This window comes from Mastigoproctus giganteus, chromosome 3, assembly GCF_048544385.1.
Source record: "Mastigoproctus giganteus isolate SK-2022 chromosome 3, ASM4854438v1, whole genome shotgun sequence".
Taxonomy (NCBI): domain Eukaryota; kingdom Metazoa; phylum Arthropoda; class Arachnida; order Uropygi; family Thelyphonidae; genus Mastigoproctus; species Mastigoproctus giganteus.
Genome location: NC_143577.1, coordinates 84,566,386 through 84,593,619, shown reverse-complemented (window position 1 = coordinate 84,593,619; position 27,234 = coordinate 84,566,386). Strand labels below are relative to the sequence as shown.

General features: G+C 37.6%; 1 protein-coding gene across 1 annotated transcript in view; it reads right to left on the bottom strand.

Moving 5' to 3' along the window:
- The window catches only part of LOC150088120 (uncharacterized), a 1,786,788-nt gene that overhangs the window by 167,985 nt on the left and 1,591,569 nt on the right, over positions 1 to 27,234 (bottom strand). Inside the window, exon 39 of the mRNA XM_090370030.1 lies at positions 17,146 to 17,253. Coding sequence (XP_090226156.1) covers positions 17,146 to 17,253 — 108 coding nt within the window. The remainder of the gene's footprint in view (positions 1 to 17,145; positions 17,254 to 27,234) is intronic.

Genomic DNA, 27,234 nt, shown 5'->3' with positions numbered 1-27,234 from the left:
GAAATTAAGTGCCTGTTTTCCAGTTTTGTTTCAGGACCAGGAACTCTGGGGAATATAGAACTCAGAGATGTTAGAAAATGTTTTCTATTGCAGTTGGCTCTGCAATAGTTCATCCATTATACTCTAGGATCAATAAAGGGTGAGATGCATATTTTCCCTTCATCTTCTGGATTTGATCCCAGACCATATCAGTGCTAGTGCACTGAGTAATAGATGAAGCAAAATGGAACCATGATCCTTTTTTACTGATGGCAAATGCACCATGCTTCAGCTTGTGCACAGTTAAAGGCAATTCGATTGCCCATGGTAGGATATCTTCAAAAGATTATTCTGGTGTCTTATCAATGATATACAGGAATTTTTCTAGCAGGGATAGGGAGGTGATTATTCCCTTGTATAAGGCAATGGTCAGGCCGCACCTTGAGTACTGTATACAGGTCTGGAGGCCTCATTTCAAGAAGGATGTAGAGCTGCTGGAACGAGTACAGAGAAGGGCAACAAGGTTAGTGAACGGAACGAAGGGTTGCTCTTACGAAGAAAGGCTTAAGTTTTGCAAATTACAGTGTCTGGAGACTAGGCACCGGCGAAGTGATCTGATAGAGGTGTACAAAGCCTTGAATGGTTTGAGCATGCTAAAATGCTGATGGGATACTGCCTCTTGCTTAGAATAATCACCTGAGAGGGCATAAATTCAAATTGAGGAAAGACAGATGTAGGATAGATGTGTGGAAATTTGCCTTTAGCCAGCGGGTAGTTGGTTGGTGGAACAGACTTCCATCCCTTGTTGTGGAAGTTGATAGCCTAAATAAATTTAAGGCTCAGCTGGACAGGTATTTCAAATGAAAGGAGGAGTGAAGTGGAAGTTTTTTTTTTTTTTTTTGGCTGATGCTGCATAAGCTTGCTTTCTTGCATCATATGCCTCTACTAATGCTAATTATATGCAACAGGTCTTACTGCAAATAATATGTTATGATTTTGATGCTGTGCTTCCTTTTTTCTGGAGATCTCTGATATTTTTGTTATGCAGAAATAAAAATCATCAATGTGTTCTGTGGTACTCACCACACCATAGGAACAGCAAAAGGCACACTTTTAATTTTCCCCAGTTAGCCACATGCTCAGATTTATGGTGCAGGTAAAATAGCACATATGTGGAGTCCATATTTTGTCCTGATCACCAATCTTGCAACCAAAGTACCAAAAAATATACAGGTTTAGTAATACTGTAGACTTTCTTCATCTGATATTTTTGTTATAAACTCTCCATACACATACCAGAAATTGTTAGGGTGATTCAGACACCTTGTTTGCTTCTGCTTAAACATTTTAAACAATACAATGCTAAGCAAAACAAAGAAACAAACAATACACAATAGATATGCAGATAAACTGTATAATTACTCACACTACAACTGTCTTTCTATTAATGAAAGAAAGAGGTGGGAGACAGGCAGACAAGGTTGAACATCTTAATCCTTGCCAACATTATTGCCATCTACGAGCACACGAAAACATTACTTGCAGGTAATACAACAGATCGGTGTCAAATCTACTTTCCTAAATTGTAGTAAGATATACATATTATTTGGAAATCCAAAAAAACCTGTATATGTAAAAATTGTGATTTGATTTGAAATTTATGGATAAAAATTGCCTGCAAACACACTGATATATTAGTGGAGGTAAAAACCATGTTGGCCAAGGTAATCTATAATGGCTAGATTTGAATGAATTGATGTTATTAAAATGAAAGCTGAAGTCCTGCAACTCAGCCAATCTCTCTCTCTCTCTCTCTCAGTGATCACTGAATTGTGATCAACTCATCCGTAATGGATTATGCTGTACAGCTTGCAGTATAAACAGTTTTGCTAGAGCAGTGGTAATTTGCATCTGGTTATACAATTCAAATTGATAAAGTAGCAGTTATGGGATGTAGTTAAGATATCATGGAGTTTCAAAAGGGCATGATTTGTGTGAGCTTTTGCATCAGGTGTTGTTGTTGTGATGGAGTTTAATGACACATATGCTGCCAGGGCCATATTGTGTCTTTCTAATGGTTAATAATGAAATACTGACTTTATTTAAAATAGCTGTTATATTTTATGATATATTCCTAAGCAGTTTAGAAAGGTAAACAGTTCCATTTTATTAGGATCATCTCCAAGAATCTGCAATAATGTTAGTGATGACTGGGCATTAGCAGCTGATTTAAAAGTGTTTGAATGGATATTTAGAAACTGGGGGCAGTTCACTAACAAATGGTGAACAGTCACTTGTACATAACATGAACTGCCAGGTGCTTCCATATGAAAAATAGCACATCTTTCTGGTTGCTCAAGGCCCACTGTGCTGAAGGTGTATGAGGAATGGCATGGAACAGGTAAAACTGCCTTCCACAGAGAGGAACTGTACAATTATTCACACTAAAACTGTCTTTCTGTTAATGAAAGGAAAAGGTGGGAAGCAGACAGGCACAGTTGAACCTATTAACCCTTGCCATCTATGAGCACATGAAAATGTTATTATTTGTAGGTAATACAAAAGATTGGTATCATATCTACTTCCTTAAAATGTAGAAAGATATAGGTATTATGAGTAAACACAAAAAATGTATATGTAGGAATCTTGATGTGATGTCAAATTCTGAGGATTAATTTTTGAAATCTACACATAAAAATTGACTGCAAACAGCTGATATATTAGTGGAGATAAAAATCATGTTGGCCAGTGTGATTTTTTAATAACATCACTCAGCTCCTTTGATTTTTTATGAAATTCCTCAGTCAGTTACCGAAGGCATTAGTGAGGAACTACTACAAATAGAAAGCAAGTCAGATGAATTAACACTTTTAATAGCCATATTTAGTATTAGTTTAATTATTGGTAACAGTATATTTATATACAGAAATAACAAAAAAAAAAAAAAACACTTCACTTGTCCATTCCTTCTAATAATTTGTCCAAACCTTCTTTAAATTTATTCAAATTACCCTTTGCAGAACAAGGAGGACCTTTATTCCAACGACAAATTAATTGTTGGTTGAATGCAAATTTCTGCATATCTACTCTGCAAGCATTCATTTTCAATTTATATCTATATGTGTTGTCAGAGAAAGAGCAAAGATTCCCTCACCATTTAAAGCTTCATACATTTCAATTAGGTTACTACAAAGATTCAACACTGCATCCTTTACAGAGACTGCAATTTAAAGAACCTCTGTCTTTCTTGATAAGATTACCCTTTTGTGTTTCCAATTATTTTTTTTCTCTTCTCTGCACTCTTTCCACCAGATCTATGTCCTTTTTGAAACAAGCATGTAGTATTGTAAATGTGACCCAATCATCACCTTAGCCAATAGGGTGATCCCTTCTTTGTCACTGCAGGCACATTCTTAAATATTACTGAGAGAGAGAGCCAGAGCCTCATGGACTAGTCTTCTAGATTTTTCCACTGTTGAGAGTATTTCATGTCAGACTGAACAATTACCCCTACATTCTTCACATTCCACTATCTTGAGTTTGATATGTCATTTTGGGATTACTTCTACCTAAATCCAGTGCTCTGCATTTATCAGTATTAAACCTCAGTTGCCTTTTTCCAGCCTTCTCTTTAGTTTATCTTCCTCCACTTTGAGTAGTGCCCCCTGATTACAGTCATTAATAACTGTGTCACTTTTGCATCATTATCAGCAAACTTTGACATCAAACATGAAATACCTACACTAACATCATTAATAAATCTTAGCATTAGTAGTGGCAAACAATGCAAGAAAGCAAGCTTATACAGCATTAGCCAAAAAAAAAAAAAAAAATCGCAACTCATTAACAATTTGTCTGATTCCTCCTTAAAATTTATTCACACTATCTCTTTTAACTGAATGAAGTTTGTTCTAATAATCAGCTACTTTCAAACTGAAAGCAAATTTTCATACATCTATCTTCAACTATCCTTTATCAATTTAAATTTATCCCCTTGTATGCATTGTCTGAAAAAGAGTGAGAACAGCATTGGTATTTAGTTTACTCATTCCATTTAAGATTTAAACACTTTAGACAGTTTTCTTTGAAGGTGTCTTGTCTGAGAAAGAGTAAAGGTTCTGTCATCTATTTTACATAACCTTTTAAAAAAAACCATGAGGGTTTTTTTTAAAGAGATGATGAGAGCCTTGTTGATCAATTCGCCCTGGAGAATTCTGCAAGGCTCAAGGGGTAGAATTTTTCTCAGCCTGGTCTGTGCATGTTAACAGGAGGGACTGCTTCTACAGGGATGGGATACACTTAAATAGAAAGGGTGCAAGAATATTTGCTGATGCTATCGAGGCAGAATTAGGTGGGTCAGAAAACTGCTAGCTTGGAGGGATACACAGACTAATAGATTAACAGTAGCCACTGGCAGAGGTAAGAGTGATTCTTGCACTATTTCTATTGAAATTCAATTGAGCAGCAGCCTGGAAAGCAAGGCAATGGGGATTTCCAGGACTGCTGGGAGTCATAGTGGAACAAGTAAATACATGGGCTGTGCTAGGGTAACTAAGAGTAGAAACAGGTGCATGTATACTTGCATGTACACCAATGCTAGGAGTATAGTTAATAAATTCGATGAGCTTGAAGTGCTAGTCAAGACATCAAATTCTTGGGATATCTGAGGCATGGTGTCACACAGACATAAGCAGTGCAGAACTGGGATTTGGGGAGTACAATGTGTACAGAAAGGATAGACAGGACAGAAAGGGAGGAGGGGTTATGCTGTTAGTTAAGAAATGCATAAAATCTAAGGAAGTGCATCTAATTGATGTTGATGGACAATGCAATGTTGAGTCTGTTTGGTGTGACGTAAGCACTTGGAAAGGAAAAATTAGAGTAGGTGTGTGTTATAGGCTAAACGAATCTGATGAGTATAATGATCAATTGTGCAGAGAAATAGAGTGGGCCAGTAAATCAGAGTGTCTTATAATAGGGGATTTCAATTTCCCAGAGATTGACTGGAATTTATGGGTTGGTCACTCACACACTAGCAAGGCTTTTGTGGATTTATTGGATGATTGTTTTCTACAGCAGCAGCAGCAGCAGCATATTTGGGAGGCAACTAGAGGGAGTAATACTCTTGATCTGATTATCAGTAGTGATTCTTCATGCATCAAGAATCTGCAGATAAAGGAACCACTAGGTAGCAGTGATCAGTGTGCTGAAGTGGGATTTACTCAAAGAGGTAAGTACCATCAAGGGTAAAGAAAGGGATTTTGCTTTCATAAAGGTGACTACGGTGGTCTGAGACAGTATTTAAATTCTATATGGTGGGACCAATTGATGATGTTACCAACAGCAAATTTAAAATGGGAAGCATTCAAAGAATTAATATTGGAAGCTACTAGGCTTTTCATACCAACAAAGAAATACTGTTCAAGATTTAGGCCTAAATGGATGTCAGATGAACTAATTAGACATGTGACAGAGAAGAAAAATGTATGGGATACATATAAATTAACATGTGACACAGAAGCCTATGATATATATAAGCTAGTCTGTAACCAAGTTACAAAGGAGATTAGGCAGGCGAAGGCAGATTACGAGAAATCTTTGGCAAAGCATGCAAAGAAAAACATCAAAGAGTTCTTTACTTATGTAAACTCTAGGAGGAAGGGGATAAATCAGATTGGTCCACTTGATATCGATGATTCAACTGTTGATGATCCTGCTCACATAGCTAACAAACTAAATGAATATTTTGTATCGATATTCACACATGAGGAGTTATTCAGGGAGGGGAATGCCAGAGGTCTATTCAACTCTGGCAGAAAGCTAGATAATCTTGTAATAACTGAGAGTAAAGGGGAGGAGAAATTGTTGAAGATAAACATAAAAAAGGCACCTAGGGTGGATGGAATCTATCCAGTTATATTAAAGGAGGTAGCAACGAAAGTAAGCAAACCCTTAGCCCTAATTATGAGAGCTTCCTTGGACTCAGGGGAGGTACCCATGGACTGGCGATGTGCATATATGACCCCAATCCACAAAGGAGGATCAAAAGGAGACACTAGTACTTACAGACCTATTAGTTTAACTTCCATTCCAAGGATTTTAATGGAGGTACTGGTTAAAGCAGCATTGCAGGATCATCTAAGCAAGACTTCAGTTATAGCTCGGACACAGCATGGATTTGTTAAGGGGAAGTCTTGTCTGACTAATTTGATTGGATACTATGATGTAGTCAAAAAGGAACTGGATGCAAAGAATAACTTTGATATCATATATTTGGATCTTAGAAAGGCCTTTGATACTGTTGCACATGGAAGACTGCTGCAGAAATGGGAGCAGTGTGGCACTGGAGGCAAATTGCTGCTATGGATAAAGGGATGGTTGAGTGGGAGAAGACAGAGAGTGGTAATCAATAGAGACTGCTCATCGTGGACTAATGTTATTAGTGGAGTCCCTCAAGGTTCAATGTTGGGTCCATTGTTGTTTTCTGTATTTATAAATGATATTGATGATGGTATATCAGGCTTAATATCCAAATTTGCAGACGATACAAAGGTTGGCAGAGTTGTTAATGACACTAATGACAGTACACTGCTGCAACAGGATCTAGAAAGTTGAGCAGATGGACTGAGAGGTGGCAAATGAAGTTTAACATTGACAAATGTAAAGTACAACATATGGAAAACAGCAACCCCAGAGTAATGTATCAACTCTGTGGTACCACACTGACAGTGGTACAGAATGAAAAGGACCTGGGGGTAATTGTGCAGGCAGATATGAAATTTTCTCAGCAGTGCAGACAGTCTGCAAGAGTAGCTCATGGTGTCTTGTCAATGATACACAGGAATTTTTCTAGCAGGGATAAGGAGGTGATTATCTCCTTGTACAAGGCAATGGTCAGGCTACACTTTGAGTACTGTATACACGTCTGGAGGCCTCATTTTAAGAAGGATGTAGAGCTGTTGGAACGAGTACAGAGAAGGGCAACAAAATTAGTGAATGGAACAAAGGGTTGCTCTTACAAAGAAGGGCTTAAGTTTTGGAAATTACAGTGTCTGGAGACTAGGACCTGCGAGGTGATCTGATTGAGGTGTATAAAGCCTTGGATGGTTTGAGCATGCTCAATGCAGATGGGATCCTTCCTCTTGCTCAGAATAATTGCCTGAGAGGGCATAAATTCAAATTGAGGAAAGACAGTTGTAGGAGAGATGTGCAGAAGTTTGCCTTTAGTCAGCAGGTGGTTGATTGGTGGAACAAATTTCCATCTGTTGTTATAGATGTTGATAGCTTAAATAGATTCGAGGCAGAACTTGACAAAAATTTGGAGCGAGTGGATGGTGAAATAAGGGTTTTTTTTTCTTTTGGCTGATGCTATATAAGCTTGCTTTCTTGCATCATGTGCCTTTGCTAATGCTAATGCTAATACACTATGATCCCGCCACCTATGAATATTTTTATCTGCATTCGTAATGCATGAAGTGTCACTGCTGAACTCAGGTAAACAGTACCTGAGTTTAGCAGTGACTGTGACTGCAAATGAGTTCTCATGGGATATTCCAATCAAGTTTGACACAATATTCTGGAATACAATGCATTTCAGCTAAGTTTGTACCTTACATCCTCACTGGCAATCAGAGAAAGTAGCAAGTTCTTGCTTTCGGGATCTTAATCAACATGCTGCTGTTGGTCCATATTTTGTTACTTCCATCATTACTAGTGATGAATTGTGGGTGCATGGCTACGACTTGGAAACAAAGGCCCAGACCACAAATAGATAATGATTGTCTTGCCATTTTTGGCCTTGTAGAATACACAGTCTTCCACTGAGTGGAAGGCTATATGTTCTCCAAGGCAAAAAAGGCAAGGAAGAACTACTAAAATGCTGAATAAATAATTACTAGGTTTTTTGTATGCTATGCCTGAATGTCATGCCTAATTTGTTTTGAATAACAGCAGGATGAATGAATTAATGGCACTTTCAAAAATTGTAGGACTTCCTACAAACACCATGGTTTTAACAGTTGTTCATGTTTCTCTCAATTGGGGCAGCAAGTAAATACATGTTATTGTTATAAAAATGAATATAATAGTTTAATACTGAGAATTTGATGACACTCAAGTTCTTAGTGGGCTAGGACTATTCGTTTTTTTTTAAAAAACTAGCTTCGAAATACGCGAGGTTCATTTTGTACCTCATATGTTTACCATAGAGCTAATAATATATACATATACTGGTATATATATATATATATATTATGAGTAAAAGAATAGCACACAAGATGTATGAGAAGTGGGTGAAAAAACATATAGGGAGAACACAATGAAATAGAGCATGAAAACAAATGAAACTAGGCTGCAGACACTGATTCCACTGGAATATATATTAATAATATTTAATACTATTAATAATTGGTACTATTAATAAATTAATAGTACCAATTATTTTTTTGGTACTATTAGTAATAAATTAATAGTACCACAAAAAAAAAAAATATATATATATATATATAAAACTGTAAAGACATATAGTAAGAGGATAGAAGTGTAGTGACATTGTAAATTAATTAAATTTAGAAACCAAAAATAACAGACAATAACAGAACAATTTAGAATCAAATAATAAAGCTACTGAAACCACTAGCTTAAAAATAAATACAGTGTGAAATATCACATTTCAATGAAGGACTGCACACAAAATGCTTAGGGAATCCTAATAAGTAAAAATGGAATTTACAAAGTTAAATAGATTAATAATGAAAAAGAAAAATGATAGTAATGGCCAAGGTGGCTAAAATTAAATAAAATATAATAAAATTTGCTGACTACAGAGATATCAGAGGCTACCAGAACCATCTGAATGAGCTGAGATATAAACTGTGAAATATCACATATAAATTAAACAGAAAGGGGAAAAGGAAAGAGAAAATAGATATCAGCCATGAACCCCAAACTCTTCAAGCTGCTACTGCAATATCATGATGGACAGACTGCATTTTGTTAGTCATTAAATAAGTGCTGAAGTTATTTATTTGAATGGTTCCAGTTATATCTAGTCAAAGCGTGCAACAATTGAAAAGCAGTTATTAATCAGTCCAAACTAGATTTGAACAGGCTAAGAGAAGAAAACTTGCTTCCTGCCCTATTTTTATTTTTATCTGCATTCTTAATGCATGGGAATAGAAGTAGAAGGGAATTGATGAAGGGAATAGAAGTAGAAGTGCCTTCTTCCATTCTAGTCTCTTGTCAAAGCTATTGGCCGCAACTTTTGCCCATCTCTGCTCCCACCTCTGTCAAAACCAGTTGGTTCTGTTGTCACTTCAGCCAAGGATAAAGCTGACCTGCTAGCATCCCATTTTTCTTCCAACTCGTGTATTAATGATTTTGGTAAAACACCTCCCACCATTCCCAACTCCATTCAATGCCTCCTGTGGTCTTCTGTCAAAAGGATACGAGAAGGATTTTGATGAATCTTGATGCTAAGAAAGCTCCAGATCCTGATGAAATTCTCCACTTGTTCTCAACTTACTCCTGTGCTCCTGAACTTACTCCTGTTCTTTGCTGCCTTTTTTTTCATTTTCTTATTCCAAAGGTGTTTTTCCTTCTACTTTGAAATTTGCTCATATCCAGCCAGTTCCAAAAAAGAGTGGCAAATTCTTTCCATCCAATTATCGTCCCATTGCAATTACTTCTACTCTTTATAAAGTAATGGAAAAATCAATTAACCACCAACTCTTAAACTGCCTAGAAACCTTCCGTCTGATCAACGATCCACTGGTGATATTCTGGCTTCTGTTACCCATTTATGGCCAAATTCGATGGAAAAGTTCAGTGAAACACAAGCAGTTGCTCTTGACATCTCAAAGGCTTTTGATCATGTTTGGCATAAAGGTCTCCTAAACAAGCTTCCATCTTATGGTTTTCCAACTTTTTTTTGTAATTGGTTATCCAGTTTTCTCTCTTATCACTCACTGAGGGTGATGGTAGATGGCTCTCTGTCTTCTAACTTTTTTACTAATGCTGGTGTCTTCCAAGGTTCAGTTCTTTCCCCACTCTTTTTCTCTTGTATATTAATGAAGGGAATAGAAGTAGAAGTGCCTTCTTCCATTGACTGGAAATCCTACCACAGTTTTGCCGATGATAGCACATTGCATTCCACTTTCCAATTTTGAGAAACCTTGCCCTGCTCAATCAGTTTCAACTTTTCGAATATCCGTTACCAATTCCTTAAATGCTGATCTCCAGGTAATTCTCCAGTTGGGCAAAGACAACTTAGTTGATTTTAATCCTTCTAAAACTCAGTGTTGTCTCTGGTGAGTATGGGTTTGGCACACCCAGGGTCCTGAGCTGGATATCATCATTTTTCTCTTTCTTGGTGATTCTTTTCTATTCCTCTTTCAGGGTAATTCGGGAAATTTTTTTTTTTTGGCTGGTGCAGCATAAGCCTCAGGCTTCCTTGCACCATGTAGCTAATAATAATAATAATAATCTTGCAAAAAGAATTCTTCTGCTCCTATGCTTATCTTTGGTGACACTCCAATTTCTAGGCAAAATGATATATCTCTTTTGGGGATTACTCTGACTTCTAATCTCTCTTGGCACAAGTACATTACAAATATTGCTTCCTCTGCATCCAAAAAACTTGGTTTTCTCTTTCGCTCTTGGTGTTACTTTTCTTCTAAACAGCTGTTCACTCTCTACAAATCGCAAATCCGTCCTACCATGGAATATTGTTCCCACATCTGGGGCAGTGCCCCAAAACCTCTCTCAGGCTTCTAGATTCCATTCAGAAGAGGGCAGTTAGGTTAATTAATGACTCCTCTCTAACACAGTCTCTCCACTTGCTGTCTCATAAATATACTGTTTCTGCTGTATGCCTTTTCTACAGATACTTCCATAGGCACTGTTCTTCTAAATTGGCTTCTATAATTCCTGCTCTCTCTCTTTCAAAACAGTCCAAACATGTGCCGCCACCAGTCAACATCCATTTACTGTCCAACTTCAAACTCACAGAACCAACTTTCATCTTCCTCATTTATTCATTCAACTGCCGCTTTCTGGAACAACCTTCCTTTGTACATATTTCCTGAAAATTACAGTCTACAGAAGTTCAAGTCTAATGTGAATAAATATCTTCTTTCATCTTCTCAACCACCAACCCAAGCATGGTACTAAGTATTATAGGTACTAATACCTCTCATGTTTGGGGTTTAAAAAAAAAAAAAAAAAAAAAAAAAAAAGCTTCCAAGAACAGAACAAGGCCATAACACTAAATTTCTGGTGATCTAGACATCTCGGTAGCAAGAAAAATTTACTATTTAACTTAATTTTAGACACATTGAGTGTCACTATTTTTTTGTTTCCCATTAATTTATTTAATTTCTTTGCAGTTTCCACTTTTACTTATTAGGATTTCCATAGCATTTGATGTGTAGTTCCCATTGAAATGTAATATTACACACTGTATTTAATTTTAAGCTAGTTTCATCAGTAGCTTTATTATTCGATTCTGGACTGTTCTTGGTTATTGCCTGTTATTTTGGTTTTCTAAATTTAATTAATTTTCATGGTCATTTAAGAGGACACTTCTGTTCTCTTACTATATATTTCTAAAGTTTTATTTTTTTGGTATTATTACTTTTAAATATATAATGAGTTGAAGACTGAGAATACAGAAGATACTTGTTGAAATTAGGCTGGAATTTCTGTAGATTGTTATTTTTGGAAAATACATGTGGAGGAAGGTACTTCTAGAAAACAGAAGCAAAAGGGATAAATGAGGAAGATAAAAGGCTGGCCCTGTGAGTTTGGAGTTGGACAGTGAATGGATACTGACTACTAGCAGCATGTGTTCAGACTGAGTTGGAAGAGAGTGGAGGAATCAGGTAGAAGTCTCTATAGAAAAGGCATGCAACAGGAACTGAACATGTGTGAGAGAGGAAATAGAGACACTTTGTAAGAGATGGGTTACTAATTAACCGGACTACTCTCCTTTAAATGGGGTCAGGAATACTGAGAGAGGTTGTGGAGGCACCACCTCCAATGTAGAAACACTATTACATGGTAGGATGAATTTGAGATTTGTGCAGAACTTCATTCTGTACAAATCTAAAAATTCCCTAATAGAGATATGTGATCTATTTGAGAAATCTGTGTGCCATTGATGATGACCTTAGAAGTAGATTCTTTTTTGTTAGAACTAAGAGAGCACTGAGTTTCAGAAGGAATAAAGTCAGCTAAGTTTTCTTCCCTCACTGGAGAAATAACTAGAAATCAGCATTTAAGGAATCGGTGGTAGATATTCAAGAAGCTGAGACTGTTTGTGGGAAAGTTTCTCAAACTGGATGGTGGAATGCAGCGTATTATCATCAGCAAAACTATGGGTAGGATTTCTGGTCAGTGGAATATGGTCATCAATATACAAGAGGAAACGAGTGAAAGAAAGAAATTAATCTGAAGTCAAATGACAGAGAGCCATCTACCATCAACTGCAGTGAGCATTCAGAAATAAAACTGGACACCCAATTTCTAAAAACAGTTGGCAGGCCATAAGGTGGGAGCTTGTTTAGAAGACCTTTATGTTAAACACAATCAAAATCCTTAGAAAATCAAGGGAAACTACTTAAGTTTTATAAAATTTTTCCATTGAATTTGCCCATGGATCACTAATATAAGCCAACATATCATCAGTAGATCAACACTGGTGAAATTCATATTAGCAATCGTTGATTAGAATGAAGGACATACATTTGGATATATGTTACACATTAAGGATATACATTATATGACCAAAAGTATTTGGACATCCCCCTCCATGAATACTGTGTACTGTGTGAGAAGTCCCCCACACACATTGGCTCAGACATAAAAATATAAATCTCAAAGCATTAGCATTAGTAGAGGCATATGATGCAAGAAAGCAAGCTTATTCAGCATCAGCCAAATAAAAAAAAAAAAAAAAACAACCACTACTCCCATTTCACCCCTCAATTCGTTCGAAATACCTGTCCAGCTGAGCCTTAAATTTGTTTAGGCTATCAACTTCCACAACAAGCGATGGAAGTCTATTCCACAAACCAACTGCCCGCTGGCTAAAGGCGAATTTCCGCACATCTATCCGACATCCGTCCTTCCTCAATTTGAATTTATGCCCTCTCAGGTGATTATTCTGAGCAAGAGGAAGAATCCCATCGGCATTGAGCATGCTCAAGCCATTCAAAGCCTTGTACACCTCTATCAGATCACCTCGGCGATGCCTAGTCTCCAGGCTCTGTAATTTGCAAAACTTAAGCCTTTCTTCGTAAGAGCAACCCTTTGTTCCATTCACTAATCTTGTTGCCCTTCTCTGTACTCGTTCCAGCAGCTCTACATCCTTCTTGAAATGAGGCCTCCAGACCTGTATACAGTACTCAAGGTGTGGCCTGACCAATGCCTTATACAAGGGAATAATCACATCCCTGTCCCTGCTAGAAAAATTCCTGTATATCATTGACAAGACACCATGAGCTACTCTTGCAGCTCGTCTGCACTGCTCAGAGAACTTCATATCTGCCTGCACAATTACCCCCAGGTCCTTTTCATTCTCTACCACTGTCAGCATAGTACCACAGAGTTGATACGTTGATCTGGGGTTACTGTTTCCCATATGTAGTACTTTACATTTGTCAATGTTAAACTTCATTTGCCACCTCTCAGCCCATCTGCTCAACCTTTCCAGATCCTGTTGCAGCAGCATAGTATCAGTAGTGTCCTTAACAACCCTGCCAACCTTGGTATCGTCTGCAAACTTGGACATTAAGCCTGATACACCATCATCAATATCATTTATAAATACAGAAAACAACAATGGACCCAACACTGAACCCTGAGGAACTCCACTAATAACATTAGTCCACGTTGAGCAGTGTCCATTGATTACCACTCTCTGTCTTCTGCCACTCAACCATCCCTTTATCCATAGCAGCAATTTGCCTCGAATGCCCCACTTCTCCAATTTGTACAGCAGTCTTCCATGCGCAACAGTATCAAAAGCCTTTCTAAGATCCAAATATATAATATCAAAGTTATTCCCTGCATCCAGTTCTTTTGTGACTACATCATAGTATCCAATCAAATTGGTCAGACAAGACCTGCCCTTAACAAACCCATGCTGTGTCTGAGCTATAACTGAATTCTTGTCCAGATGATCCTGCAGTGCTTCTTTAACCAGTGCCTCCATTAATTTTCCTGGAACCGAAGTTAAACTAACAGGTCTATAATTACTTGTGTCAGCCTTTGATCCCCCTTTGTGAATTGGGGTTACATTTGCACATCTCCAGTCCATGGGTACCTCCCCTGAGTCCAAAGAAGCTCTCATAATTATGGCTAGGGGTTTGCTTACTTCCTTTGCTGCCTCCTTTAATATAACTGGATAGATCCCATCCACCCCGGGTGCCTTTTTTATGTTTATCCTCAGCAATTTCTCCTCCACTTTCCTCTCAGTTATTAGAAAATCATCTAGCTCACTGCCAATGTTTACTTCACCTACGACATTCCCCTTCCTGAATAACTCCTCATGTGTGAATGTAGATGCAAAATACTCATTTAGATTGTTAGCCACCTGAGCTGGATCCTCAACTGTTGAACCATCAACATCCAGTGGACCAATCTGATTCATCCCTTTCCTTCTTGAGTTTAAATAGGTAAAGAACTCTTTTCTGTTTTTCTTTGCATCCTTTGCCAAGGATTTCTCATAATCTGCCTTTGCCTGCCTAATCTCCTTTGTGACTTGGTTACAGACCAACTTATATCTATCATAGGCTTCCACGTCACCCATTAATTTGTATGTATCCCATGCATTTTTCTTCTCTGCCATATGTCTCATTAGTTCATCTGACAACCATTTAGGCCTGAACCTTGAACAATATTTCTTGGTTGGTATGTAAAGCCTGGTAGCTTCCAAGATTAGTTCCTTGAATGCTTCCCATTTTGAATTTGCTGTTGGTAACATCATCAGTTGGTCCCAATGTATAGAATTTAAATACTGTCTCAGACCATCATAGTCGCCTTTATGAAAGCAAAAACCCTTCCCTTTACCTCTGATGGTAGTTACCTCCTTGAGTAAATCCCACTTCAGCACACTGTGATCACTGCCACCTAGTGGTTCATTTATCTGCAGATTCCTAATGCATGAAGAATCACTACTGATAATCAGATCAAGAGTATTACTCCCTCTAATTGCCTCCCGAACATGCTGGTGTAGAAAACAATCATCCAATAAATCCACAAAAGCCTTGCTAGTGTGTGAGTGACCAACCCACAAATTCCAGTCAATATCTGGGAAATTAAAATCCCCCATTATAAGACTCTCTGATTTACTGGCCCATTCTATTTCCCTGTACAGTATCTTATTATACTCATCAGAGTCATTAGGCCTATAGCACACTCCTACTCTCAATTTTGATTTACCTATGCTTATGTCACACCAAACTGACTCAACACTGCACTGTCCAGCGATGTCAACTGGCTTCACTTCCTTGGATTTTATGTGTTTTTTAACTAATAGCATAACCCCTCCTCCCTTCCTATCCTGTCTATCCTTTCTGTAGACGTTGTACTCCCCAAATTCCAGTTCTGCATTCCTTATATCTGTGTGACACCACGTCTCTGATATCCCAACAATATCTGCCTTTGATGTTTTGAGTAATACCTCAAATTCATCAAATTTATTTACTAAACTCCTAGCATTAGTGTACACGCAAGTATACATGCACCTGTTTCTATTCTTAGCTACCCTAACACAACCCATGTGTTTACTTGTACCGCAATGACTTCCAGCAGTCTCTGAAATATCCTGCATCTTGTTTTTCAGGCTTCTGCTCATTCCAATAGAAGCAGTGCAAGAATCTCTTTCACCTCTGCCAGTGGCTACTGTTAATCCATTAGTCTTTGTCTCCCCCCAAGCTAGCAGTTTTCCGACCACCTGCATGTGCAGCAGAATCACTGCATTAGAAATTGTAATGGATTGGGTTGTGGATTGGAATTTACAGACTTTCAGCTTGGGATGGTGGTTGGATGTCACATCAGTAACCTCTCTATGTATGCAACTATAATTCATCTGAACTTTCCAAAATACACTGCAGCAAATGACAGTCGATGACAAAAGCCCACAGGCAATACCTCAACAACAACAAAAAACATGTGGATGGCTTCATAAACTCACAAAACATGTTAGATAAACCAAAAAGAGGGTGGTTTATATCTCATAAATTTCTTTGAAAACATCAGTGAGCAGGTCCAAGAGTCCACAAGCACATTCATCAGTACATCAAGCATCCACAGAAAGCTGCATAACCTTGGGATTAGTGGTAGGGCAGCTGCACATAAGCATGCATGATATCATGGTAGGGTGTGAAAATGCATTTGGAACACTGTTGCTCTCAACAGAATAACAGAGACAAATTAATGTTGAACAGTAACAAAATAATGGAGGCAAATTCTAGGGAGTGTCAAATCTAATTACACAATGTTTTGTTTTCAATACATGTTTTGGTGCAGAGATTGATTGCATAGCACTTCCTGCAGTCACAACTATAAAGTTTAGTGAAGGCAGTCTGATAATGTGGGACTGTTTCAGGTGATTCAGACTTAGTCTACTGGTTGTAGCACCTGCTGAAATCATGAAGTCCATTACCCACTTGGATATTTTGTACAATTATGCAACTACTATGCTACTGCAGTTCTAAAGAAATAGGCTGTCAATAACATCATGACAATGCTCAATATCATACAGTGTGGGTCACAGGAGTAATTAGGAGTAGTTTTGGACAATGATGCCAAAAAGTTGTGATAGCTAGGTTAGAGGATGACCCTCAACCCCACTGAACACCTGTAGGATAAAATGAAGCACTGGATTTGGCTGTGGTCAAAATTGCCTCTTCCAAACTAGCTCTGACAGCTGAGTTGCAGGAGAAATGGAGGAAAATTCTGGCCAACACCTATAAGTTGGTGGGAAGTATGCACAGGAGGATTGGGACTGTCATATATGCCAAGGAGGGAGGGTTCCCACGTATTACATTTTTAGAATTAAAAGTGCCTTTGTAGTTACCTGTGTGTGTCCAAATACTTTTTTGTCATATAGTGTACAGTAAATTTAAATTTCATATTCATGGTAAAAATAAAGCCATATTTTACCTTCTTCTGGAGGCACCTCATCAGACTTCTGTTTTGATGTTATTGCCATATGAGTAGTTCGGTGTATCACATGGTGTGTTGCACCTTCTTCTCCTGAGGCACTCCATTCTTTAAGTAATTAATATTAGAATTTATTAATATTAGAATCATAAACTAATACAATTTCTTAAAATAATTTCATTAAACTTAAATATATGTTTTTACATTCCCAATTTATAGAAAAAAAAAGTTTAACACTTGTGGAAAAGCATTTGGTTCTAAATGAACTTTAAAATTTTATGATGTTAAAAATTTGCTTTGTACCACTAAGGCTTCAGCTAAGTAGCACAAACTGTAATATTATACTAAAGATTATATTCATAAAAACTGATAAATATATATAATAAAATATTTTAAGACTAATATCGAATTACAGATTTATCGCAGATCAACTCTAAAATTATGAAAATTTATCAGTAATCAAATATCAGAAAGAATGCCCAATATTTCAATATTTAAATATATTTACACCTCTCTTGAATGAAAACAATATATACTGAAAATCACATAAAAACAAAAAAAGATACTTATCTTACCAAAACATTTCTTCCCTACATTTATTTTTCATGTTTTCTATTTTTTAACAGGAAAATGTTCTGAAAGTTCAATGAGCTTCCAGTAACAAATAACTATCATGCTCATACTTATTCTGCCAACAAAGAAAAACATTTCAATGAAGGCTAAACCTCACTGAATATACTGTATAAATTTTTCAAATTTTGATGATAAAAGATCACTAAAATAACAGTTTTCAAAATATAACCAAGAAATACTTTTCATGTTTATTAATTACTCTTAAAATGTGTGTGTGTGTGTTAAACATGCACTATGCTACCAAGTGGTAATGTTAGATCAAATCCCTTGACTGTTATTTTTTCCTCCCTTCTTCTTAAGTTTTGTTTTCAATTTTATAATCAAAAGATTTATATAACTGACTGTGAAAATGCCATAGCAGATTATTCTAATTATGATTCTTGATCATACCCATCACGACAATAAACAGCTGGTTGAAATTAACCAGTGATGTATTGTTGTAAGTAATCAAAGCTGTTGTACCAGCAACAATTATTTTCTGGCTTATCACAACACACATGAAAAGCTATCCATAGAGACAGAAGTTGTTTCAAAATCTGAAACCACTTCTTTTTCAAAATGGGCACAAACAAAATCTGGCATGGTGCATTAAACATAAAGAGCGAGATGCTAAATGGTGATGATTGCGAACAACTTAGAGCAATGAGTCATATTTTGTATTGAAAAAGTAGAATATAGCTAAAAACAGGCAAAACAGAATGTTTTTATGGAACAAATCATATTAGAACAATTTTTCACTTAATTCAAAAATAATCTTAAAGGTAGCAGAGGCCAAATCAGCATGGAAGGCAGCCTTTATGGAAGCTGGTCCAAGTCCAATTTTGTTCTACAAAGACTACCTAAATGCCCACATCTTTATTGACATTTATTAAGAATGTTCTCTGTGCTTTATTGCCCACATGAGAGTGAGAGAGAGAGAGAGAGAGAGAGAGAGAGAGAGAGAGAGAGAGAGAGAGAGAGAGAGAGAGAGAGAGAGAGAGAGAGTTTTTTTCCATAACTACTAGATAAAAGCATTGATATCATACTTAAACTATACACAGATGGCTATTTAAAATAATGATCATCTGAACAATTAACCTTTAATTGTTCAGACGATTTATAGTATAAAGATGCAAGGTATTGAGTGCATCACATTTTTGTCCTCTACTGTATATAAATGCACACACACACACTCCTGGGACTGTGTGTAGTCTGTGTTGTTGAATCACAAATGCTTGGCCGCAATTTAGGCTAATTTTTTGAGGCTTGTTTTTGTAGGGATGGAGGGATCACAACCCCCCACCCACCCAAATATATATAAATTGAATAATAATAAAAAGAAGTGGAAACAAGATGGTAGAAAAATGGGGAAGTAGTCTAGTGTAGTAACCTAAGCAGAGCATGGACAATCAGGTAAGGAAAAAAAAAAGAAAAAAGAAAGTGAGGGAGATAGAAGATAACTAATAAAATATGCATAATAAGAAATAAATAATTACAAAATAAGGATTTTTTTTTTTTAATGGAATCCCCAAACTCAAGAGGGATTAGAACCTATAGTACTTAGTACCATGCACATTGGTTGAAGGTTGAGAAGTTGAAAGAAGATATTTGTTGCCATTAGACTTAATTACCTGTAGATTGTAATTTTCAGGAAATACGTATGAAGGAAGGTTGTTCCAGAAAATGGAAGTTTAATAAATAAATGAGGAAAAAGAGAAGTTATTTCTGTAACTCTGAAGTTGAACAGTAAAAAGATATTGACCGGCTGCAGCACACATTCAGACTGGTTTGGGAGAGAGAGAGAGAGAGAGAGAGAGAGAGAGAGAGAGAGAGAGAGAGAGAGAGAGAGAGAGAGCGGGACTTATACAAGCCAATTCAGGAGAACAGTGCCCATGGAAGTATCTATAGAAAAGACATGCAGCAGAAACAGAACATCTACGAGACAGAGAGTGGAGAGACTCTATTAGAGATGAGTCATTAATTAACCTAACTGCCTCTTTTGAATGGAATCTAGAAGCCTGACAGAGAGGTTTTGGGGACACCACTCCAGAGGTGGGAACACTATTCCACAGTAGGGTAGATTTGTGATTTGAACAGAGCAAACAGCTGTTTGGAAGAAAAGTAATGGTGAGAGCGAAAGAGAAAACTCACTTTTTTAGATGCAGAGGAAGCAATATTTGTAATGTGCTTATGCCAAGAGAGAGAGAGAGAGAGAGAGGGAGATTAGAAGTCAGGGTAATCCCTAATAGATATATATGATCTTGCCTAGAAATCAGAGTGTAATTGAAGATAAGCATAGGAGCAGAAGAATCCTTTTTGCAAGATATAAGACGGGACTGAGTTTTAGAAGGACTAAAATCAACTAAGTTATCTTTTCCCCAGTGGAGAATTACTTGGAGATCAGTATTTAAGGAATTGGTAATGGATATTTGATAAGTTGAAGCTGTTTGTGCAGGGCAAGGTTTCACAAACAGGAAGGTGGAGTGCAATGTGCTTTCATCAGCAAAATGATGGATATGATTTCCAGTCAATGGAAGAAGGTCATTAATATACAAGAGGAAAAGAGTGGGAGAAAGAACTGACCTTGGGGAACACTTGCATTAGTGGAGAAGTTAGAAGACAGAGTGCCATCTACCATTACCCACAGTGAGCAGTCAGAGAGAAAACTGGATACTCAGAACGTGGAGCTTTCTTATCATCAAGATTGATCAAAATCCTTCAGACGGAAGACCATGGGGAGCATTGAATGGAGTGTACTGGGAATGGTGGGAGGTGGTTTACCAAGATCATCGATACAAGAATTGCTGTTGTTAGGTTTGTTGGTGCATCAGCAACTGTGGCTATAATGCACTGATTTCTGACTAGTATATCTTTGTTGTTGGTGCTGATTCTGATAAAGATTTAGAAATTCTGTAGCCATTGTTTTCGGCCCAAGACAAGGTGACATTTATCAATCGATTTTAGGAAAACAAAAACGTCATCCATATCCTGACGATCTCCTAGAACATTATGTAGTGTTAATTGATTGCAATTTTTGAAAAGTAAGGAGAAAGCAGTTTTTCGTTCTCTTAGATATAGTGGGCATTCTATAATGATATACTTTACAGTGAGTGGACATGAACAGTTACTGCACTGTGGGGCATCTTCCTTTCTTAATAAATAACTGTGAGTGAGGTATGTGTGACCAATGCACAGTCGTGCTAGTAGAGTTTCTTCTTTTCTATTTCCTCTCAGATTGGATCACCACTGTTTGGGTTCTCTCTTTATTTCAAAAAGTTTATTATTTGTTTCTTTTTCCCATATACGTTTCCACTGTTCTTTAGAGGTCTGCTGTATAATGCATTTATAGTCAACATAAGGTGTCCTGAAATTGGATGAGATAGGACTTGAAGCATTTTTGGCAGTTAAATCTGCTTGTTAATTTCCTGGGATTCCAGAATGTCCAGGAATCCAACAAGATATTATGAGGTGACCACGTACGTGTATGAATTGTCATTAACTGAGTCCAGATTTGCTGTACCAGAGGATGATTGTTGGGGCGTTTACACTGCATACAATTCACAGCACTTAATGAATCCTTATATATTATGGATTGAGTATATGAGGCTTCTTTTATTTTCTCCAGGGCTAATAGATTACCACACAACTCAGTAGTATAATTACTACATTCTGAGGGAAGCTGTTTGGCGATGATAGCATCCGGCAGGACTACAGCTGTACCAACTTTACTGGCAGTCTTGGATCCATCTGTATATAGCTGCACATAACTTCTAAACTGAGTAGAGTGGGCCAGATGTAATTGTCTGATTTTAATATCTGGAAGATTATTCTTTCCACATTTCTGATAGTATTTTTTAATATGTATCATGGGTATTTGCCATGGCTGGATTTCCATGCTAGTATCCTGCATTATGTTATTCATGTTGAGTCCCCAGCTAGCGTTTAGAGCTTGAAGCCTAATGCCAGATGGTTTATTGAGACGTGATTTAGTTCAATAGAGGTTTTCCCTTTTGGTCTGAAGAGATATTGCTATATTGGGTGATGTAGAAGGCTGCTAATTTCAGCAGCATAATTTAGGAGAAGAATTTGTCGTCCAAGGTCTAGCAGCGGTTCATTGGCTTCTGTATATAGACTTAAAATGGGAGATGTACGAAAGGCACCCAGTGCTACTCAAAGTGCACTATGATGAATGGGATCAAGCCATTTCAGTACACTTGGCCTGGCTGAGGCGTATGCATAGTCTAGGCAGGATCTAATTAATGAGCAGTATAAATGTAGCAACATGTAACGATCTGCACCCCATGACATAGAGGAGATTACTCTGAGAATATTTAGTTTCTTAAGCCAGCTGATACGAATATATTTTATATGTTCAAGGAAGTTTAGTTTTTTATCAAGTATTATACCAGGAAAACAAGTACATGGCTGAAATATAATACAATGAGAGTCTAATTGAAGATTTGGATCAGGATGCAATGTACGTTTACAACAGAAGTGTACTGCAGTTGTTTTCGATTTAGAAATTCTGTAGCCATTGTTTTTGGCCCAAGAGACTATTCTATTAATGGTGCCTTGTAGTTGTCTCTCAATAAGTCGCATCTTTTGAGAATGACATGAAATGGCAAGGTCGTCAGCATACAGGTATGCATCAACTGTTTTAGGTATACACTTGGTTATAGAATCGATCCTGCTGGAAAAAAGTGTTGCACTCAGCACTGAGCCCTGGGGAACTCCCTCTTCTTGTACATGTTCTAGAAGGTAACAAGTGGAAGAGGACTTGGAAGGATCTGTTAGATAGGAAGTTCTGAATAAATTTCAGGAGATGACCACGAAGACCAGATTTACGTAAGTCACGAAGAATCCCATAATGCCAAGTTGTATCAAATGCTTTTTTGATGTCAATGCATATCATAACAAAGTGTTCATTTCTTAGAAAGGCGTTCCGAATATTTGCTTCCGCTTTGATAATGAGATCAAGCGTTGATCTACTTCTCCGAAAACCATACTGGCTTGGACTCAGAATATTTTGAGTCTCCAAATACCATGTTAGTCGGGCGTTAAGTATTTTTTCCATTGTGTTTCCCAAGCAACTTGTTAGGGAGATAAGTCGATAGTTTGTTGGAGATCTGTGTGATCTTTTCCTGGTTTCGGGAAGGCTAGCACATAAGAATGGCACTAGTTGGTGAGGTAATATTCCTCTAAGAAAATTCTATTATAGAGCAGTAAGAGAGCACTTAATGATCTTTCACTTAAATGGGAAATCATTGTGTAATAAATTCCATCAGGACCTGGAGCACTGTTTTTCACTTTTGTGAGTGCATTAAGCAATTCAGTCATGGTCAATGACAGATTGTATGAATGTTGGAGAGCGGTATTAAAATTCAGTTTATACTTTTCTGTACTGCATTTTAGCAACTGAAAGGCTGGTTCATAGGCGGAAACAGCTGAGAGTGATTCAAAAGATGAGCTGAATGCATTAGCAAGTTCCACAGGTTTAGAAATTTCCTTTCCTTTCAGAAATAGAATCGGAGAATTAGCAAGTGAGTATTTGCCATTGATACGTTTGATTTTTTTCCAGACTGTTGCAGTATCTGTGAATCTGTTTATTGTGGCAGCATAGTGTGCCCATGCTCCTTTTTTACTCATTTGTCTTACATGACGAGTCTTAGCCCTTGTTCTTTTAAACTGTAGGAAGTTGGCTGTGGTTGGATGTTTTCTAAACTCATTCCAATATTTATTCCTTTCTCTTTTAGCAATGCTTCATTGCTAAAAGAGAATACATGCTTTTAATAAATGCTTCATTCCACCACATTTTTGGATGGAGTCGGATTTTATATGAAGATTTCGGGATAGCAGATTCAGCTGCTGTCATTATTTGTTGTGTAATATATCTTACCGCAGAATCAATCTTGTCAGTTGCAATGATAGTGGAATCTAAATGAGCTATTTCTTGATATTTAGTCCAGTTGGCCTTGTCAAATTTCCAAATTGTTCTAATGCTATTCAGCGGAGGAGAATTTGTACAGCAATTACAGATGATCAGAAAGTGATCACTACCAAGATTTGTTAGTTATTGTTATTAGGGGCATTAGCAACTAAGGCCATATTGCTCCAGGATATGCGGTGGTCATTCCCTGACCTTTCCGCATCCTCCGTATTTGGTGGTGATGGGCTCGAACCCCGGTCTAATCAAGAAGCATGTGCTACACACTGCTGCTCCTTCCCACCTGGCTACGGAGGCGCCTATACTACCAAGAGGGTTGTCAGTAACTGTCCAGTCTATGAGAGGAAATATTGTTGGAGAACATACTATTAGATCAATGGCAGAGCTTGAACCAGATGGTACATGAACATATGTGTGATCACTGGTGTTTAAAATAGTTAGATTGTGTTTATCCAAGAATTTCTCAATTATTTTCCTCTGCAGTCAAGTTATTGAGAACCCCATAGGGGGTTATGGCCATTCCAGTCACCCAGAATATAGAAAGGAGCAGGTATTTGTCTTACTAGGTCATCTAAATCAAAAAGGGTTGTGTGGTTTGGTGACAAATACAATGAGACTAACGTTATCGTTATGCCAATGGTGATACGGGCTGCAATTGCCTCCAACAGTGTTTGCAAGGGAACAGGTCTGGAGGGAATTGAAGAGTTTACTAACAGTGCTACTCCTCCATGTGCTGCATTAGAGCAGTTTCTATCTTTTCTATACATAGTGAAGTGTTCAATTATTATATATATACTGCATTCGTCAGGTTTGTTTCTTGTATGCATGCTGCAACAGGCTTATATTCACTTAGGAGATCGTAGAGGTCATCTAAATTGGCACGAAGCGACAATTCCATTGAATCACTGTGTGCATTGTTTGGTTTTAACTGATGGGTTTGGTTACTTACAGCGGATTTTTTTTTGTTTGCGCTTGTCTACTTTTGCTTTTTCTTTTTTTAGGAAGATTGGCCTACCCATGTCAATGTGATCCTCTGGATAAATCTCAAGAATTGAATCATCCTCATCTATCTTTTCATCAATATCCATGGTATCAGATATAAATTTAGTAGCATTGCTTCTTTCAGGACTCTTGGCTCATTCTATTGGTTGCTCATTAGGTTTCTTATCTGGAGTTGAAGTTGATAGCTTAAATAGATTCAAGGCAGAACTAGACAAACATTTGGAGTGAGTGGATGGATGAAATGAGAAGGGTTTTTTTTTTTTATTGTTACATTATTATTGTTACGAGTAGCATATTTGGGAGTAGGTTTTTCCTTTGATGAGGAGAGGAGTGATTTAGCCCAACCAGATATTGAGATATTTGGAGGGACTGAGCAATCAGTCTGAGTTGCTACTGAGTGTAGCCATTGGGTAACTGAAGCATATGTAAGTGAATTAGCAGGTACTGCAAAATGTTTTTTAGCTTCTTGATATGATACTTTCTGCTCAATCTTATATTTTTGAATATTCTTTGCTCTTTTCCATTGAGGGCATTCCTTAGAGAAGGCAGAGTGGTTACCATGGCAGTTAGGACAAATTTGCATTTCAGTGTTACAGTTTGTGTGTGTATGCTCTTTTGATCCGCAGTTAGCACAAGTGGCTACATCTCTGCAGACAGCTTGGGAATGACCAAATTTTTGGCACATAAAGCACTGGACTGGATTTGGAATGTATGGTCTTACTTGGCATCTAAGATGACCAGCTTTAATGGAAGTAGGTAGATTTGGTGTTTTAAATGTTAGTATCACTGTCCATATAGGGGCAGGCTCTCTATCTCTTTTAATAACAATTCTTTTGGCTTGTACCACAATTTGATCTCTTAGTTCATGTACAAGTTCATCCTCTGATACATTTAATAGAACCCACTCTGATATTACCCCTTTAGAGGAGTTTAAGGTGGCATGTGGGGGTAACCTTTGTGGGAATTCCACCAAAAGTAGATACTTTCAATAGTCTCTCAGCATGTCTATGTTCGGTCATTTCGACTAATAAATCTCTGTATCTTAATCGCCGAACCATTTTTGGAGGGCCAGCCACATTTTTGAGACATTTCTGTAGCAAAAATGAGGACAGCTTACTCAGTGGTTGGTCTGTGGAGGAGTGTAGTATTAAAAAGAGAGGAGTGGTATTATCCATTCCTTCTTCTTTTTTGTCCCTTAGCATGGGATATATTTGTGTCGTCATGATCTGGATTATGTTTGTCTAGATCTGGATTATAAGATCCACACGAGGACTGTTTATTTTTGTCCATCATTGCTCCTTTTTGCCCTGGGAGGGTGGCTTTCTTCTCCCAGGTTTCCAGCCCCACCACGTGGAGGCAGGAGCGGTGCCACCAGTGACCAAGCGATAAAGTAAGGTTATTTGTTAGTGCATTAGTAAGTTAGTCCTATGTACAAGAAGAAAGGTGTCTTTCCTTGCTATTAGGTATGCTAGCTTCTTTACTTTAGAAGGGCAAAATTAAATAACTCTGTCAAAATTGAAGAATAACACTATAAGTATCAGCCGCTCTTTACAAGAAATGCTTGGAAATCACTCAGCAATCGCCATAGTCACTCGCTTGGCACTCGGGGCTCAAGAGTTGTTTTTTTTTTTTTTTTTGGTAGTTGTTGGCGCATCGGCTTCTGTGGCCATAGTGCACCTCCCAAGGTTTTTGCAGTACTTTGATCCAAGCCCGAAGCGGGATTCGAACCCGCGACCTTTGGGTTGCCAGGCAGGCACTTTACCCACCTGGCTAGCCCGGTTGGCCTCAAGAGTTGTAAGAAAAAGAGGATGCTAGCAGGTCCACTTTATCTTTGGCTGAAGTGGCAATAGAACTATCTGGTTTTGGAAGAGGTGGAAACAGAGATAGGCAAAAGTTGCAGCCAATAGCTTTGGCAAGAGACCAGAATGCTCAGCTACCATTTAGACGAGAAGCAAGTTTTCTACTCTTAGTCTATTCGAAATCTAGTTTGGACTAATTAATAACTGCTTTTTCAAGAAAAAGAACCCGGAGATTTGGAAACAAGCCAATTATGATATGCAACATTCTTCTCTTGAACAGCCTTAGCACATTCATTGAAAAACCAAAGTTCTGATAAAGGACAGGATTTTAAAGTGAAGTGTGGAATAAAGGATTCCATCCCTACAAGAATAAGTTCAATGACCTGCACAAACACGGACATTGCAATATTATAAACAGTAGTTCAACCAAGGAAAAGAAGAAAAGAAATCTTGCAGATCATCCCATTTTACATTTTTGAAAGGCTCCATTAGAGAAGAGACCATCACAAATTTGTGATCTGAGGTGCCTAGAGGACCATTTACCTTGACCATGTACTTAGAAGGGATGTTTGTGAGAAAAAGATCAAGCATGTTGGCTGTGTGGTTAAGATCGTTCAGTATTCTAGTTGGTAAATAAACAATCTGTGTGTGGTCATTATTAATTGTAAAAACCTCAGCATCTCAGAATAATCACCTGAGAGGGCATAAATTCAAATTGAGGAGAGCCAGTTG